Source organism: Felis catus, chromosome D2, assembly GCF_018350175.1.
Source record: "Felis catus isolate Fca126 chromosome D2, F.catus_Fca126_mat1.0, whole genome shotgun sequence".
Lineage (NCBI taxonomy): Eukaryota > Metazoa > Chordata > Mammalia > Carnivora > Felidae > Felis > Felis catus.
The window spans coordinates 87,602,363-87,621,552 of NC_058378.1; the positions used below are offsets into that span (position 1 = coordinate 87,602,363).

General features: G+C 53.8%; 1 protein-coding gene across 1 annotated transcript; it reads right to left on the minus strand.

Moving 5' to 3' along the window:
• Positions 1 to 1,588: 1,588 nt before the first annotated feature.
• On the minus strand, positions 1,589 to 10,330 carry ECHS1 (enoyl-CoA hydratase, short chain 1). The gene is made up of 8 exons (XM_023241167.2): positions 10,178 to 10,330; positions 8,820 to 9,017; positions 8,191 to 8,318; positions 7,079 to 7,178; positions 5,801 to 5,905; positions 5,206 to 5,325; positions 3,619 to 3,686; positions 1,589 to 2,621 (listed from the first exon to the last, which is right to left on the minus strand). Exons 1-8 carry the CDS (start codon positions 10,263 to 10,265, stop codon positions 2,556 to 2,558), a joined length of 873 nt encoding a protein of 290 aa, XP_023096935.1. The 5' UTR covers positions 10,266 to 10,330; the 3' UTR covers positions 1,589 to 2,555.
• Between the last annotated feature and the right edge of the window lie 8,860 nt (positions 10,331 to 19,190).

Below are 19,190 nucleotides of genomic sequence, written 5' to 3' on the forward strand. Positions count from 1 at the left end.
ATGTCATCTACGGTGTTCAGACAGCCAAGCTTTACAGAAGGTCATTTCAACTCTTTGTCAAGCATTCAGCTCGTTTCCTGGGGCGGGGGGTACACGCTCCTGGCCCTATCCCAGCCCAAGACTGTGACTGGATCTGCACGTCCAGAAATGATCTCAGCTGTGTTCCAGCCTCTGGACTACCTGCCCACACCTACCTGCAGGACACAGTGGAGGAGGCAACTGTCACGAGTGCTCCCGGGTCACCACTGAGCCGCAGGGAGAGAGGGCTCCCAGGGATGTGCGCTCTGAGGCTCAGCTCCTGGACGAGTCCCTGCGTGGGCAGAGCTCTGCCCTGGCTTGTGAGCAGCACTCACCGTCCCCTGACAGGTGGGGCTGTCTCTGTAGAGCAACGCTGGCAGGGTGAGGGCTGGGGATGGCGTGGCAGCCGGCAGGCGCTTTCCCCTCACCCGGGCCCATCAGTTAACCGGCAGCTGCTGTGCCACATGCACCAGCGTTGACAGCTAGCTGGGTCCCCATGGTGCCCGGCGCTCACCCGTAGATGCTCATGTCGCGGCCTCACCTCAGAGGGTCCGATGATGTTCTGAGGCTGGGCCCCTGCCCTGGGGTAGTGACTGCTCGCTTCACCCCTGAAGCTCTCAGGCAGGACATGGGTCTCCGTCCTGTGGTGCAGGGCTTTTGCTCACGGACCTGGTGAGGGACGGTTTGGAGCACCACGCTGTGCTGGCCCAAGAATTGAGCAGCAGACGTCTGGTGGGGTGTGGGTGGCCTCCTGTGACTGGGGTCCCTCCATTACCCAGTGCCCTGCACGGTGTGATCCAGGGGACGCAGCTGGCCCACCAGAGTCTAAAGCCAACAGAGGAGACGTGCTGTAGAAATTCGGTCTCCTACCGCAGGTTTCGCTGGATGCCTTGGGGGACCTCACATGCCAGGGACCCCATGGTTCTGGTCCAGGTCTGGGGGCACGTGCATTCCAGCCAACACCCCAGGGGTTCGGTTCGGATGCATGTGATGCCTAACATCAGTGCTGGAGACTCAGCCTGCCTGGCCCTGAGAAGCACCAGGGAGAGGCTAGCCGACGAGTTTAGATGGGACGGGGTAGGGCAGGTCCCTGTCACAGGCAGCCTGTCCCTTGACAGGCTCACTTCTCAAAATCTTACAGACATGCTCATGCTGAAGCACGAGGATTCACACACAGAATGCTCACCACGGTGTTTTGCACACAGTTCTGGTAATTGGATACTGGACGCAGCCTAATATCTAACACCAGGGGAAATAAACCACAACATACCTGCATAATTATGTATTTCAGGGCCATCGGGCGGGATGCTCGCAGGAACATTACTCAGCCATGAGAAGAAATCAAACTCCATTGTGTGCTATGACCTGGACAGAACTTGGAAACACACTAGATTCCTGGACACAGAAAGAAGGTGGCCGAGGCAGCACCAAGGCTGAGAGGTCACGGTTTGGAACAGGGGTTAGTATTTAATGGGGACTGAGTCTCTGTTCGGAGGATGAAGTAGCATGGAGATGGGCAGCAGGGAAAACACCGCGAACACACTTGGAGAGTTAAAAACGGACAAGATGGTAACCTGTACGTTACATATATTTTACCACAAGTAAAAGAATGCTCGTCAAACACGAGAAGAGGGTGCACTCGTAGGACGGGAGTAGAAGACAACCAGTCAGTGCACTTTGGAGAAGCGTGGATGCAGAATTCCATTTTTATAAAAAAGAAAACTGAGCTCCGTACTCATGTGTGCACGTGTGTGCACAGAAATATCTAGAAAGCTCCGTGCCTGTTAGCAGTGGTTACCCTGTGTGATGGGTGACTTACTTTATGGACTTCTGTGCTGTGTGACTGTCGTCACAACAACAAAGCGGAAGTTTGCACAGCGATGTGATGCTCACCTCCAGAGGAGAAAGGCACGATGCGATTTATGTCTGCCACGTAGTCAGCAGCGCCACCCTCAGAGCGGCACGTTCACTGGCTGTGAAACCACACAGCGACCCAGCAGGGGACACACTTCCATCTGAACAAGACACGCTGTACACACTATCTCAGTTCCTGAAATTGAGTAAAAACTTAAACACGCCAAAGGCTCGTGAGCAGAATTATTTTCAGTTTATTTTGAGAGTGTGTGCGCGCAAGCAGGGTGAAGAGGCAGAGAGAGAGAGACAGACCCTCAAGACAGAGAACCTCAAGCAGGCTCTGTGCTGTTAGCGCAGAGCCCGACGTGGGGCTTGGTCTCATGAACTGTGAGATCGTGACCTGAGCTGAAATCAAGAGTCGGACGCTCAACCGACTGAGCCCCCCCGGCGTCCTGAGCAGAATCTGATTAAGAAGAATATGCTTAGTCAGGACGTGAACACACTCCAAGTGCCGATTCTCACGGCCGCTGGGTTCAGACTGCCCACCACTGAGAGCACGAGCCCCGAGGAGCTGAGTGTCCCCCACACAGCCCTTTACAAGAGTAGGACTGATTTGCTTCTAAAACTGTCAGACTGTATTTTTCTCTCTTTAAGTAGAGACTTCAAGGCGGAGACAGAGGCGCTCACTGGTCTTTGAAACTGGCCTTTCTCTTTTCCACAAATGCAGTCATCCCTTCCTTCCGGTCTTCCTGGTGGGAAAGGGAAAAAAGGAGGAGATGGACATTTGTCAAGCACGGGGCTCAGCCTGTCTGGGGTTTGCTCAGTCTGTCGGGTTCCTCTGCCCTCCGATTTCCAGAGTGGTGGGGGCACCGGGAGGGAGGGTCCTGCATTGGGATCGCCTGGAAACCTGGGAGTGACCCAGATTCCCTGACCACTTAGGGTTGGCCTGGAAATGGCAGTTTTATACGTCACTCAGCCCCAGGTCTGATCATTCAGGGGCCACTGATTTACATGTCAAACTCTCATCCACAGAGAAGCTCAGATGCATGTGTTTGGGTCATTCACCTGTTCTGCACCTGGTTTAATGGCGGTCTGTGTCAACGAGTATCCTGAGTGCCAAGGAGCAGGACACGGAGTGCAAGCCCACCTTGCACCTTTCTCTGCGTGCGCGCATGTGCACACACGTACACACACACACACACACACCCTTCCCTGCACGCGCATGTGCACACACGTGCACACGCATACCTTCACTCCCTCGACAGGCAAAGCTATTTCTGATCTCTCTTTTATGAAACACCTACATAAGACTTTCTGATAAAAAAGAGGTTTTAATGACCATTACAAGACTGACCACCTTTCGGTCACTGTCAGAAATCCTAGAAAACACTGTTCTGAAGCTCTGGGTTGCAATTTCAGAACACATTCAAATTCCGTTCCCAGCAATTTGACAGATCTAGGAAAATTATGGGCAAGCGGACTGGATTTACGTAGGGGAGCTTGCTGTCTAAGAGTGCAGTTCCTAAGACCTTCCGTAACAGGAAGTCACCCTGTAAGAGCTTCCATACACTGCACTTATTTGCGAAAATCATGCTCACGGACAGGATACATCTGATCCAGTTACTGGGGAAGTGAATGGTTCAACCAAAGAGAAATGGTATCTAATGAAAAAATCTACAAGGAAATTCTCCGTGATTTTTATGGCTGGGACACTTGTGACGCCTCATCTGAGTGTTGTTTACTCACAGTAGCGAACGTTGAATAGAAGAGCTTCTTCTCCAACTTGTTTCCCTCTGTTAATGTCATTTCAAAAGCTGAAAAAGAAAATCCTTAAGTCATAAACTCCGGTGTTAGATGTGGGAACATATAAATTTTTTACAGTGATAAGGAACATTTCCCGCTGACCCACATCAACCTCAATTTCACCATGATTGAGACCGCAGCCTGGGAAGCCCTCCCTGGCTGAGACATCAGCAAAGCCACCTGCTCAGAGGGCTTCCTGAGCTTCCTGCCCAGTGGCCGAAAAAACAGAGGCGTGAGGAAATGAGTAAAAGAGTTTAACGACCAACTCTGTCCAATCACAAGAGAATCTGGGAGCCTACAGAAGTAGATGTATTTCACAAAACATTAAAAAAATAAGAATTAAAGGGGTGCCTGGGTGGCTCAGTCAGTGGAGCCTCGGACTTTGGCTCAGGTCATGATCTCATGGTTCTCATGGTTCTCATGGTTCGTGTGTCAGCCTCTGCGCTGACAGTGTGGAGCCGGTTGGGGATTTTCCCTCTCCCTCTGCCCCTCCCCTGCTTGTGCTTTCTCTCAAAATAAATAAAAATTACAAAAAAAGAAGAAAAAAAAGGATTTATTAAAAACAAAAAAGGGAACGAAAACCAGAAAAAGGAACATTGTGCCAGAACAGAGTCCTGGAGTCCCGGACAGTAAGAACGCCATTGCTCTGGGCCCCGTCTTTCTGGCGAAGGTGCAGTGTTTCTCTTGGCTGAGCACCAGGAGCAGCAGGTCCTGGGCAAGGGGTGGAACAGTGGCAGGTGCCTCTAACTGTGGCCTCACGGACACTCTGCAGGAACAGCAGTGTCCGCTTCTGGAGTGTGTGCTACCCACACACCCCCACAGTGAAGCGTCACAAACACCAGCTCACTCAAATAAGGTGGCGGCAGCCCAGGGTGACCAGCTTTCCCGCATATGAGTGCAGGCCCCGGGGCCTCAGCAGCCATCTCGGGCCCACGGTCTTCTAGGCAGCACCAGGCAAGACCCCCCAATACCTCGACCACGTGCTCCATTAAAACTCCAGAAATTCTCAGAAGGGCCACAGCCGCTTGGCCGGTAGAGAGCAGATGGAGTCTGGAGCCACGAGGGGCAGCAGGCACGCTGACCCCGGTTCACAAGGGTGTCCACGAGCCTATACTACCCGTCTGGCCCTGCCCACGGCACAGCCCACACCCTGCTGCGGACAGGGAAGCATCCCCCACCAGGTTCTGGGGGCTGAGCCGACTTTCTCAGGAGCCAGACTGGTTTCATTCTAGGGACCATCCTGCCCATCCCACCCATTTCCCTGTAGCCCAGAGCTCGTCACCCTCTGTCCCTCAGGCTGGCTCCTTCCTTGGGTTGTGACAGCAAGGGGACTCAGAAGGTTTCAGGAGAATCTGTAGCCAGCAACCAAAAACTAGAACTCTACAAAGAGCCAGGATCACAACATGAAGAACCTCGTGATTTCTGTCCAGGGTGGGTTAAGATGCATGACTTAGAACCAAAGCCTCGAGGCTCACGACTGTTCCTGTGCTGCCCGGCCCTTGGACCTCCGCCTCCCGGCAGAACCCCCACCTGCATTCACGGACTCTTTGGCCATTGCTGCTATGATTTTGGAATTGCTGGCGATTTTCTCCGCACACCGGATGGCTTCTTCGACCAGTGTCTCCACAGGAAAAATTTTGCTTACAAGACCTAAAACACAAAAAGGTAAATAACATGGGAAAACAGCACTGGTTATGTTTTTCTGAGTCATGATGCTGTGCTAAGAGCCCGGGTCTTCTGGGTGCTAACAAGGGGCTGCAGTGACACAGTAAAGGCTCCACGCCATCCCTGAGGTGGGGCCGATGCCCTCTGCTGCTGGGGCCACTAGGCTCTCACAGACACATAAATTAGGAAGAGAGAGTCCCCCAGGGGCAGAGAAGGAGTGTGTCTGCCGAGGGTCTCCAAGATCCCCCACCGCTGACACTGAGCTTGGGAAACAGGATGGTTTTCTAATGATTCTTTAACCAGATGTTTTAGTTATTTTATACATGGGGCATTCCCAATAAAAAACAAAGGCAGCTGTCTCCGGGGTTCTCGGGACACCGGAAAGCACGGCTGGACACAGCTCTCCCCTCTCTACTCAGCTCCCGTGAGGGCGGCTCCATGGGGCAGCGCTGGCTCCCACCTGCTTGCTTGGCATCCTGGGCAGAGATCCGGTCACCAGTGAGGACCATCTCCATGGCCAGTGACTTTCCAACAGCACGGGTCAGTCTCTGGGTGCCCCCTGCACCTGCAGGCACAGAAGGCTGCAGGTCACAGCCAGTTCATGGCCAGTGCAAGCCAAGACGCTACAGACACCCTTCCAGCAAGTTCTGAGGGGTGAAGATGGGCCCCGTGGGTGGGGCAGGTGGGCAGAAAGGAGGCAACTTAAAGCCCTCAGGGGAGGCCCCTTTTCCTACTCAGGCCCCACGCCTGGCAGGCCGAGTCCTCTGCATGAGCAGCTCTCTGGCAGGAGTCAGACTGCTCAGACCCTGGCCCTGCACAACCTGGAGGGCAGCTGGGGTGGCCTCTGACAGTGGCCTGCTGCCCTCAGGGTATGGAGTGAGACCAAGGGCTCCACCTCCTGGGCTGTTGAGTGTGTCTTTATCTCCAGTGCTGGCTTCTGTGCACCCCACTCACCCTCCTGCTCACTTGACACTCTGCAGCTGGAAAAAGTGATCTGCCCAGTCATCTGCCCCACGCTGAACCCCAGGCTGCCAGGATGAGCCAAGGGGACCACCTGAGGGAGATACCCACAGTCCAGCAGGCTCAGGTACTATTTCAAGGAAGTGCAGGCCTTGGGCACAAGGACAGAAGAGCCCAGTGGTCAGCAGAGCTCATCCAGGGCTTTCCTTGCCCGTATCTGACCCCACAGCTGCTCCCTGCCTGCCGGGCTGCTCAGGAGATACTGTGAGCTCCAGGTTCTACATGCAGGGCAGAGACCCTGTGGGAAGTGAGCCAGGAGTCCTCATCAAGTGGTCCCCAGGGCACAGAGGAGTCATTGTTTGCCCACGGATCCCGTCAGCCTCCTCGTGCGGTATCTGATTCCCTGCTCTGTTGAACCTGGGGTCACAAGCCAGAATTACTGCAACTATAATGCAATATGCAGCCGGCCACTCCTACTAGTGTCTGACAAGGAATCGGGCTGTCATTAAAGGAGACTGCGCAGCCGGAGGCTCTTGAGCCACTGTCTGAGCACTGTTGTGTCCACTGGGGCTTAGTGTGCTGGCCAGCAGAGGTAGCAATGGGAGCAGAAAGGTGGCCGCCGGGCCAGTGCTCGTTCGGCAGCCCGGGGTCCCTCGTCAGATGCAAGCTGCATGCTTTTGTCTATTGGTGGAAAAGCCCATCACTTCCTGAGACGTGGGCAAATTCCAGAGAATTATCTGAAGGAAGACTTTACGTTAGGGAGGTCATCACGCTTTACCTGGGATGGTTCCTAGTAGGATTTCCGGCTGCGCAAACTGGGCTTTCTCTCCGGCATAAATGATGTCACACATCATAGCAAGTTCGCAGCCGCCACCAAGCTGCAAAACATGAGGCGCCACCAGGAAACCCAGTCAGAAATTCACTCTATCTGCCTAAATTTTCTGTTAAAATGAACCTGCCCAAGAGTAGCAAGATTCACACAAGAGATGCAAAGTTAGTTACGTGTTCCCATAAGTTACCCACAAATGGCCGATGCTGGCAACGGGCCCAACAGCAAACTCTCTCAGCTCTGTGGGTCCCACAGGCTCGAAGGCAGCCTCGAAGGCAGCCAGGGAGTTCATGAATTAGCAGGCAGGATGGTGGTCCAATAAACCCGACTGGCTGACCCCGGCTTACCCAAGGGGAGCTTTGTTAAAGGATCACTAACAGAGCTGCCATCATCACTTCGCTACGACCAGCCCCAGTGCCTTTGAGTGCCCATGTGCCTGGACAGAGTCCCTGAACTACCACGCGGAGAACACGTCTCTCAACGGCGGCAGAGGCTGTCAGTTTACAGGTGCAGGGCAGGCTGCAGCCATTAAAACTGTACAGAAAAGGCAGAACGCAGCCTATAACCTAGTAGAGGCAGTCGTTCCCTGGAGTCATGGGGGCTGCGGTGGGGACGGAGGGGCTCTCCTAACAAAGGAACCAGAAAGCCAGCGGTTGAACGTCCACTAACAAAAGCCAGTGCTGTAATGTGTTCTCTCTGTGCTTCCCGGGTCTTTGGCGTCACTTGGTAGGAAGGACATGCTGGCTGGTAACTACACTCTGGCCTTTTCTTTTTTTTTTTTTTTTTTTAATATTTATTTATTTTTGGGAGAGAGACAGAGCATGAGCAGGGGAGGGGCAGAGAGAGAGGGAGACACAGAATCCGAAGCAGGCTCCAGGCTCCGAGCTGTCAGCACAGAGCCTGATGCGGGACTCGAACCCACGAACTGTGAGATCACAACCTGAGCCAAAGTCAGACACTTAACCGACTGAGCCACCCAGGTCACTCTGGCCTTTTCAAAACAAAAATCGGTTATTTGATGCCTGCTAGTATGCTGAGAGGAGGTGTGGCCCGACACTCACGGCATAGCCATTGACAGCAGCTATGACTGGCTTCTTAACCCGGGCAAGTCGGTCCCAGTGGCTCAAAAACATGCTGGAGTAACAGTCCTGGAACGTTCGGCTCTGCATCTCCTTGATGTCGGCTCCAGCTGGGGGGTGGAAACGAGGTCCCAGTTACGAGAGCAGAGACCCCATGTTGCTATGGGAGCTGTGAGTGTGTAGGAACGGCCAAGCAGGACCTGTGAGGCGATGGCCACAGGGACAGAGGCGGCAGCAGGGACAGAGGCGATACACCATGGTATCTGTTGACGGAGGTGACACAGAGGGACCGCGGGATAGGAACCAGGTGCAAGCGGGACTCAGAAGGCTTATTCATTAGTCACTTAAGCCCTCAACGCACATAAAACCCGACTGTCGGGGACCTGAATTCCTCTCAAACTCATTTTGCTGGTGGAGCACACTTGAATGTTAAACAGACAGAGCAGTTATTTGAAGAAATACTGGTGTCGTTTATGCTTTACATTTAAAGAAACCCCAAGTACTAAAGCGTCTGATGCTGCCGCGGAGGTCTAAGTGCCTACAATGCCACGTGCCACGGTCAGACCGCCCCTCCAACACCTGGCTGACCGGCGGCCATGCTGCCCACACACCTGCAAATGCCTTCTCCCCACCCGTGAGGACGATGGCCCCCACAGCGGGGTCCTCCTCAAAGGCGTCCAGTGCCTGGTTGAGCTCCATCATCAGGCCATTGCAGAGCGCGTTGAGTGCTTTGGGGCGGTTCAGTTGGATCAGCCCCACGTTGCCGTCCTTCCCCTTCTTTTCTGTGATGAGGTACTGAAAGTCAGCACCTGGGGTGAGAGGGGACAAAGGGATTTCCATTCACGTAGGCATCGAACTAGCGGGACTTAACCCGTCAGTGGACGGAGTGACCCTGACATGCCCCCGGCCCGGTCCTCAGGCAGCAGCACACAGCTTTCAGCCTCATGGGTGGCCTCTGTACCAGTCTCTACCCTCACAGAAGTGTGAACATTTCCTTAAGCTAGAAAGCAAACCCAACAATAAATAGCAGCCCACAGCGGCCTTCCTTCTCCTGCATGTGCTGGTCAACACCGCCCAGAAGCTGCACTAGGGACATCCCGTGACCCTGCAGAAACAAGGGATGGGGACATAGGTTCCTTCAACAAATGCCAACTCGGTGGCAGAACCAAGCTGCGGACAGAACACAGCAGGAGGCACACACAGGGAAAAGGTGACTGCCGCGGCCGGGAGGCTCAGGCCGCTCAGATTTGGGGGGTCAGTAAGGCCTGGAGAGGAAGAAGTGTAACCTCGGAAACCACAGGTGTGTGTGTGTGTGGGGGGGTGAGGATCGGCACCTACCCTGGGGGTCGGTTGGGGAGCGACACGGAAAATACTTAGCGCGAATGCTGCCTGGGAAACGACTGCTGACTGCAGGTCAGGGGCAGAAGCGAACCTCAAGGAAACGGAGGGTAAGACCACAGGCCCTGGCAGCGGGCAGTCACGTGGGTACCTGCGTGGGGACCCGCCAAAGGAAGAGGAGGCAGGGATTCGCCCAGCTCAGGGACAGGCCGAGCGCTCCTCGGGAGGCCCGCGGCCCCGGCTGAAGGCTGAGTGCGGGACGGGCCGGCCAGACCTGGGGCAGCAGCGGAGACGGGCGGCCCGCACTGGAGGCCTGCCGGACCAAGCACGTGGCCGTTTCCAATCCCGAGGCCCCAACTGCACCTTCTCTTGAACTCCCGAAAACCAACAAGCGAACTGAAACGGCCAGCGGTCTCGGCACGTGGTCCTGATCCCAACTGAGGGGGCACCAGTAACCTCAGGGCCCAGCGGGGGAGGCGGCAGGTGCTGAGGGGCGGGGTCAGGCCCTGGCGGCGACTGCGGGTGCTGAGGGGTCAGCTCCGGGGTCGAGCAGGGTCAGGCCCGGGAGTCCCAGGTGCGGCCGCGGTGCCGGGCCCCCACCCCGGGTCCGCGCCCTCGGCCCCGCACTCACCCGAGGCGAAGGCGCGCAGGGCCGCGCAGCCGAGCCGGGGGCGCAGCGGGCCGCGGACGGAGGGCAGCAGGGCGCGCAGGGCGGCCATGGCGCTCTGGGACGAGTCGCCCCGCCCCGCGGAGCCGCCCCCGGCTCCGCCAGTCAGGGCCCGGCCCGCCTCCTGGCCGGCGTCGCGAGAAGGCGAGGGCATCGCGAGACCAGCGGCGTGCCGGAAGGAGGCGTGACGAGGCCGGGGGAAGGGGTCGAGGCTGGAGGAGCCGAACCCGGCGCGCGGGTGGCGGCGGTGGGCTGAGGGATTTTGGGGGAGCCCCGGGCGGCGGACACCAGCCCTGAAGATGCCGAGGGCCAGGCCCGCCGCTGTCTGACCGCCCGTGGGGACCCCAGTCAAGGCGCCTGACGTGCCCGGGAAGGTCGCCAGGGGCTGCCGGGGCCTCTTCTTGACCTTGACCTTTAGCCTTCGGCCCTTGCCACCCCGTTCCGGACGTGTCCCCCCACTTCCGGGACGAGCCCCCACGCGGCTTTCCCGGAGGCCGGGTTCGGGGCAGGGCTCGCGGGCGCGGGGTCCCAAGCCTGTGCGCCCTTGGGGACGCCCTGGGTCTCTCACCGCCCCCCCCCCCCCCAGTCCTGCACGACAAGCGTGACCGCGGAGTCGGAAAGAAGCTGAACGGAGTGATGGCTCCTGAGCGCTGTCCCGGGGGTGGCTGGCATTCTGTTGGTGCTTCGCCCCCGCAGCCCCGCGCGCTCGGCGCCGCGGAGACATTGTGGTGTCCCTGGCCCGCGTGCGCTCACGGTGGGGCGTCCCTGGCTGCACCTCCCGCGCACACGGTGCGGTGCGTCCCGGGCCCTCGCGCTCGGTGTTGCATAGTCCCCAGCACCGAAATTTTTGTACGTGTAGGACTAGACAGCGTGCGTGCGTCGCCGTACTGATTGTTTACACTGGCGGCCAGGTAGCTACTGAATACTAGATTATGGGTAGCTTTATAAAAGTAATATTTAACTAAATTTTAAGAATGACCTTGTAAGTTTAAATTCTTTTGGTTGTAAGTTACGAGTGCTCAGACACCAGGCTTCCATTTGTATCTTGTGCAGGCTCTGCAAATGGAGACAAAAGACAGAGTCTACAAGTGGAAAGTACAATTGGAGTTTTAAGTAAATAAAAAATTCAAACCAGAACCGAATACTCGGCAAGGTTTATTTCAAGGCTGAGGGTGGAATAAAGGCCTTTTCATGCAAACAGAAACATTGCCAACTCTGTGCTAAAGGAGACTGTCCGCGTGGGCTGCACGGCTGGAACAGGCACACAAAATGAAATGGTTCCAGCATGAGAGAAGTTTCTGGGACCCTAGGGCTGGTGTTGAGGAGGGTGCCTGCTGTCCTCCATGAGGACAAGAGCACAAGTGACAGAACAAATGTATTAACCTTCAAAATAAAAGTCACTTACTTTACCAGCAAAAATGGGTTTATTTGGAAATAGCAGAGAAGAGCAATTAGGGACATGCCAGCTATAGTCCAGTGCAACAGAGGAGAGGAACTTTAGTTTATGCAGAAGGAGGACTTTGGGAGGCACTGCCTCAAACTAAAGTCTTTTGGAGAGAAGCAAGAGTTCCTGGTGATGAGCGTTTCTTGGCTGAGTTGCAGGAGTGGTCCTTGTTTTTGTGCACATGCAATGTTCACCTCTTCCTGTAGGGGCCTGTAATTGATGATCCTTTATTCCCAAGGATTCTTAGGTTGGGTCTGTAATTCACAATTCTTGCAATCCACATGGAGTGGTATGGCTCCCCCTTTTGGCCTCGGGACTCTATTTTGGTGAGGTTTCTCTTATTGTGGTGTGTGTATATATACATATATACATATATACATGTATACATGTATACATGTATATATGTATATATACATATATATGTATACATATATATACATACACACATATACACACACATATATATACACATACATATACACACACACATACACACACACACACATATATGTTGGGCCTCAGCAAAGTTTAAAACCTTTGTATTCCAAAGAACACCACGAAGAAAGTGAAAAGACAACCCACAGAATGAGAAAAATTTTTTGCAAACAAAAGATGTGATAAGGGTCTTGTGTCTAGAATATATAAAAACACTTTCAACTCTGTAATAAAAAGGCAAACCATTAAAAAGTGGGCAAAGGAGGGGTGCCTAGATGGCTCAGTCGGAAGGCCGTGCGACTCTTGATCTTGGGGTTGTAAGTTCGAGTTCCACGTTTGGTGTAGCGGTTACTAAAAAGGAAACCAAAAAATGGGCAAAGACTTGAACAGAAACTTCTCCAATAAAGATATACAGATGACCAATGTGCACACAAAAAGGTGCTCAGTATCTGTAGTCACTAGGGAAATGCAAATCAAAACCACAATGAGAGATCACCTCATACTAGAATGGCTATAACCAAAAAGGACAGATAATGGTAACTGTTCGCAAGGATGTGGAGAAACTGGAAGGCTTATTCACTGCTGCTGGGAATGTAAAACAATGCAGTCACTTTGGAAGGTAGTCTGGCAGTTCCTCAAAAAGTTAAACATAGTGTGACCATATGACCCAGCAATTCTACTCCTGCGTATATACCCAAGAGAATGAAAACATAGGTCTACACAAAATCTTGTTCGTGAATATTCATAGCAGTGTTATTCATAGTATCAAAAATGTGGGAAAAAAATCCAAATGCCAATCACCTTAATGGGTAAAAATGTGGTATGTCTATACAATGAATGCATTAAAATGGATTAGAATACACAATAGAATGTTATTTGGCAGTAAAATGAGGTGTACTGACACCTGCTACAATGTGGGTGAACGATATGCTGAGTGAAAAAGGCCCCGTACTATTGTATGACTCCATTTACACAAATGTCCAGAATAGGCAGATCCATAGCGGCAGAAATCAGATTAGTAATCGCCAGGGGTTGCAGAAGGGGTGTGGTGGGGCACTGCTAAAAAGGAGGTTTCTTCTTGGAGTGACGAGCATGTTCCAAACTTGCTTGTGGTGATGGTTTCACAGCTCTGTAAACATACGGTAAACCAGTGAATTGCACACTTTAAACGGGTGAACTATATGGCATGTGAATTGTGATCAGTAAAGCTGTTTACAACTGGACAACTTGATTTACTTAGGTCACATGGGCAACATCACTGTGTAGTTGCAGCCTCGATGGCCGGGGTGGCCCTCGGGCTGATCAGAAGCTCATGACAGAAACAAGGGTGTCCTGTGTGTGCTTGAGCTGCTGCTGGTGGCCTCAGACACAGCCAAGTAGTCCAGCCCCGGTCGTGGCCATGGGACTTTTCTGTTTCCAAGAATGTGGGACGAGGATGACAGACCCAGCTACCGGTCACAGTGCTGGTTGCAGCTATAGTTTGATTCAGGCGGTGGTGCCACAGTGAAGGGACACAGGGGCAGGAGATGTCCTTTCCTACAGCCGGGGGACTAAGGTGCTCCCTCCCCCAGGTGTCAACCTAGCTGTCTTCTCTCCCCAGCCATAAACTCAAGTTGTGAACTTTGCCTTCTCTCCAATCACCCTTTACATGCACCCAGGCCTTCCATTCAGATGTCATCTGCATGGGCCACCACTGGGCTGGGGGCAGGGGTACACATGGAGCAGGTATTCAGTCAAGTGGTCCCTGCCTTCAAGGTGTAGGACTGTGTCAAACAAGAAGATCCAGGGGAGTGGGCCAGAATTAAGTTTGAGTCCCCCAGACCCTGTTTTGGCCAGCTTCTTATCCAGGAATGATCAGGGCAGAATCTAACTTCCTAAATAGGCCCCTGCAACCCCTCATGATCCTGATCTTACCAGTGTTGACTGAGAAAAGAGGCAGAGTTGAAGTAAAACAAAAGCATTATTTGGGGTCTCAGAATTGCAATTTGGGGAGTAGAGATTTGGGTAGCAGCCCAAATTGTGTCCTCCTAGGGAAAAAACATCAAGGTTTTTTATTTTGATCTTTTTCAAGTTTATTTATTCATTTTGAGAGAGAATGAGGGCAAGAGCAGGGGAGGGGCAGAGAGAGAGGGAAAGAGAGAACCCCAAGCGGGCTCCACACTGCACAGAGCTCACAAACAGCGAGATCATGACCTGACCTGAAATCAAGAGTCTGATGCTCAACTGACTGAGCCACCCAGGCACCCCAGAAGTCGGGGCTCTTTAAAGACCAAAGGGAATGCTTGTAGGCACTGTTTACTAAGAATTTTGATTGGTGTGGGCAGTAGAAAGCTAATCTTGGCTGAATATAATCGATTGCTAAGGCTACCACTAAGCAAAGTCTTTCTGTGCTGCGTTGCCGGTGTTTGGGCAGAGTCCTTGGAGCCCAGTTCAAAGTTCATGGCTTTACCTGGTGAGGGCGTGAACAGGCTGTCCCCTTGAAGGCCCCTGGCTCCATCTGAAAAACTCCTTGACAAACGTGACTCCATCTCATTTTACCTTTCACACCAGAAAGAACAGGCTGGCTGCTGGAGGAGGAGAAAGTCCCCACTCATGAGGTACCAGATGCTTGGGGTATGGACATCATCAAATACCTGTTTCTGGGCAGCCACTGGCAGACGATAAAGGGACAGGATAACCGAAAACATGGCACCGGGTAGTTTCAAGGGTGATAGAGCCAGCTGACAGGACAAGGGCGGTGACAACGTGGCCTGAAAATGGGGCTGCAGCTGTGAGACACAGCCAGCCACCTGGAGAGAGGGCTGACATCTGGCCAGTTAGTCTGCTCAGAGTGACCAAGGCCCAGACGAGGAGGTCCCCCTCCCTGAAGGATGACGTGTGCCTCACGGCCCCATGGGTCGTGTCCTCGAGTGTGGTATTGTGCTGCCACATCAGGGGCAATGGGCGTGTCACTAGAAACTCTCTAACAAGCTCCAAACAAGCCACAATGACCCAGTTTTCTAGCCCTGCTTACAGGGGCTGCTTGCCACCCAAAACTAAGGCCCAGGCCAGAAGCCACGAGCTCTAAACAAGCCCCCAAAGCCCAGTTTTTGACCAGTTTGATCCAGTTCCGGCAGCGGGCTAACCCTCCAGGTGACCTTGGGATTGTAACAGAAAACACCCGCTAGCACCCTGACAGACCCACTGTGCCCATTTAGGGAAAACAGAGGTTGCGCTGACTCCAAGAAAGCCTCCTTCTTCCCTGAAAAACCCCGCCAGCTTGCTCACTAGCCCCTTAAGTACCCTGACGCCATAAAACCCTGACCCTGAGACCTGATCCAGGAGACGGAACCTTTAGAGCACAAGCTCCTCTTCTCTATTCTCTGGTCATTGAATAAATTACCGGCTTGCCATCAAATACTATTTGGTTATTTGGCAAACAGTACTGAGTAGGAACTAGCCACTTTGATAACAGATGGGCTTCTTGGGCTCCACCACCAGCTTGACTTCAGGGGTCACATCAGGGCTCTCACCACGGGCATACCTGTAGAAGACCCAGAGACCAGCAGCCATTTTCTGGAGTTTGGGACACCAAGAGTCTTTAATCTGTGGGTTGAAGTGTCCTCAGTGGTAGACCAGACATCTGGGACATTGACCACAGCTCAGTGACCCTGCTGAGTTGAACCCTGGGGGAACCCCAGGGCATATAGGGGAACCTCTGAGGAGGAAGCCCCCTGAACCAGCGGCTTTACTCCAGGTGCTACAGTCGGGGGTAACGTTTTCCCCAAAGGGAGAGCTCTCTCTTCCAGAAAACAGGTGATACTAGGGTCAGGGTGACTGTACCCCAAACATGTTTCATTGGATTCATCAGATCGGCAGGGATGTCAGGCTGAGTGACAAGGCCAGGGGTCTGGCGGTCAGCTCTGTGAACTGGTCTTGTCCTGGCACTGCTTCTGGGTTCCCTGCAACCTCCGGTTTCCTCCTGGGGCTTTATGTCCCTGCCAGGGGCTGTGCAGGGGTCAGGTGAGTGCCTCCAGTCAGAGGGTGCACCTCTAGGGACCGGCACCCTCTGACACGCTGTGTTATCCCCGTCTTTCCCTGCACCAGACAGCTGTCAAGGATCCTATTGGGGAGCAGGGATGAGGTACAGAGGGAGGAGCCCAGGGCCACCTGCCCAGCATGCAGCTGCACAAAAGCTGCCCTCCAACCACTGTGGTCCCCAGGGGCAGAGATCGTTCCTGGCAGTCACTCGTGGGTGTCCCGGCCTGCTTGGTTGCCTATATGACCGGCCACAGAAACTGTTCAGTGTCGGGAGACAGGTGAGCCTGTGGTCTGGGCACTCTGCAAGAATTCTCAGACACTGCTTCCTGCCTGTGGCAGCACCCCTCCCAACATCATTCTTTTAAGGTGCATGTATTGCTTGCATGTACATTTCATTGAGAGTCACATATTTACTCATATTTTTATGTCTACTTTCTGAATTCCACAAGGGCTGGGATTTTGCCACTATTTGGTCATTATTCAGGGGTGAGTCTTCTGCACCTTGCATCATTTGAATAGGTATTCTCATGTTTAAGAAACTGTTAAGATTACAGGCAGTAATCTGTTAAGTAACTGTTAAGACACAGGCCCTGGTGACTGTCCGGTGCCATCCTGGCAGCAGCCTGGAAGTCTGTCTCTGCACAGAGGCACAGTTGGGAGTGCGTCTCCAGCACCCAGAAAACTGACCGTCTGCACTCTCTTCCACTCTTTGGCTCCAAAATACTAGCAGGCAGGCATGCATGCTGCACGCAGGACACCGGAAGATGTCCTGGGGAGACTGGCCAGCCCAGAGGAAAGACTTAGAGATACTGATGGGGGGGGCTCCCCAATCAACAGGCCCCCTGAGCACCCCAGAGTCAAACTCAAATTTGATGAGTCCCACTTACAAGTCTAATATTTCCAAATAGCCTTCTGGTATATTCCTCCTCACGAGCAAACAAACATTACCTGACGGCATGTAAAGCATCTTCCTGGAAGGTAGGAACGGAAGAAACAGCAAAGAGATAACTCAGAGCAAACATACCAGGCAGGAGAATGATACTGCAGTATTTCTCATTCATACCCTCAGACATTGCTCACTTGAAGCAAGAACAGCATTTCTCTAAACACTGACATGAGTGGAAGAAGAAAGAGCTCTTGGAAATTAGACACTGTGACAGCAGAAACAAAAGCCTCATGGGAGAAATCCCTCAGAAAGCAGAGCAAAGGGTAAAGATGGAAAACAGGAGCGACTACGTTCGAGGGTCAGGCTCAGACCTCTGACATCCTAAAACAGGAATTCTAATTTTTTAAAATTTCTTTAGAGAGAAAGAGAGAGAGCACATGAGCAGGGGAGGGGCAGAGGGAGAGAATCCCCAGCAGGGTCCACGCTCCCACCACCCTGGGATCACCATCTGAGCCGAAATCAAGAGCCCGATGCTCCATCGACTGCACCACCCAGGCACCCCCTAAAATAGGGATTCTGGAAAGAGGAAATGTGGAATCGAGGAACAAGTCATTGGTAGAAATGATTGATTAGTGAAACAGCCTACGAAAGAAGTTCCCGGGAGTGAGGGACAGGCGTTTCCCGACTGAGGGCTCTTTGAGTTCCCATCACAGTGAAGGAAAATCCAGGCACTTGGAGCCACTACGTTGTGAAATTTCAATAGATGATCCTGAAAATTTGCAGGGAGGAACCAGCCTCCACTGTGGTAAAGGATTATAAATTGAAAGCCTGTGAATTTCTTAACAGCACCCCTAACAATCAAGGGAAAAATGCCTTCACAGTCTGAAGGAAGAAGCCTCTAACCTAGAATTCTTTGCTTAGAGTGTGTGAGGGCAAATCGAAGACATTTTCAGGTCTGCAATAACATTAAACAAAAAAGATTCCCAGACACCTCTTCTGAGCTTCACCAAAACAGGTGAGTGAATCAAGGAAAAAGAAGACCAGATGGCTGGAGAGGGCCAGCACCGGTGGAGAGAAGGGAATCCTTCCGGAGATGGACGGGGGAAACCCAGACAGACCATCCGCCCAGACTGGAGCTGACCGAGGAGTTCGCGGCTGAAGCCTGCAGAGCCTCCCGTCCCTGGCCACCCTCGCCCGCGGGCACAGGTGGCCACAGAAAGCCCACGGAAGCCTCCGGGTGGACTAGTGCGTGGCTAAGAAGGAATGACATGCGCTAACACGTGGTTACAGGAAAGCCTTGGGCAGAGGGCAGGAACTTTCTAATTCTTGCAAGACCTTCCTGAACTAGGGGAATTCTCTAGAGAGGCCGGTATGCTTGATTAAGCACTAAACGGCTTCTGGGACCAGTGGGGGGAGGGGGAAAGTGCTAGAAAGTTCTTCACTTACCTTCGTTTATCTTGAACTTCGTACATCTTGAACTTCGTACTTGATGTGTGGTACACGTGTGTATAAAGACACGTGACCACGTACACACAGAACAGTGTCGTCGCCGAGAGACTGTCGCGCAGTCCCGCTTTGTACGTGCTAAGCTCTCCCGGTCCCACCCTGACGTCACGGCCGTCCTCGACTTCACCTACGGGCTCCACGACGCCCTAAGGTGAAGGCGCTCACCTGCTTTTCCGAGGCAGGAGAGAGGCGTCTCCTCCGCCTCCTGGTCGCCTTTCCCACGTCTCCTTGGAAAGGAGACACGAGCCGCCTGGCCGGCCGCATCCTCCCCCCGTGGGGACACTCGCCCACACGGCCCAGTAGCGGGGCTTCGGCGCCTGCAACCGGGCTGGAGACACGCACGGGCGGCGCCACGCTCGCCCTTGCCCGGCCTGCACTTCTGCGCCACCAACATGGCCGGGAACCCCGAGCCCAGCCCACCGGGTCTCGTGGTGGGGCTGGCGCCTGAGCCTGGCCTCGCCCGGCGCCCCTGGCTCCTTGCTCCACCTCCGGGCCTACGCCTTCTGGCCTCGGGCCCGCAGCCCTTCGCCCGCCGCCCCCATCCACCTGCGGTCCCGCCCCGCGCCGTTCCGCGCCCACCGCGCCCACCGCGCCGCGCTTCCACCAGCCCCACCCCCGCCCCACTCCCACTCCCACTCCAACTCCCATTTACCTCCAGTTCCGCCCCGCCCCCTCGCCCCGCCCCT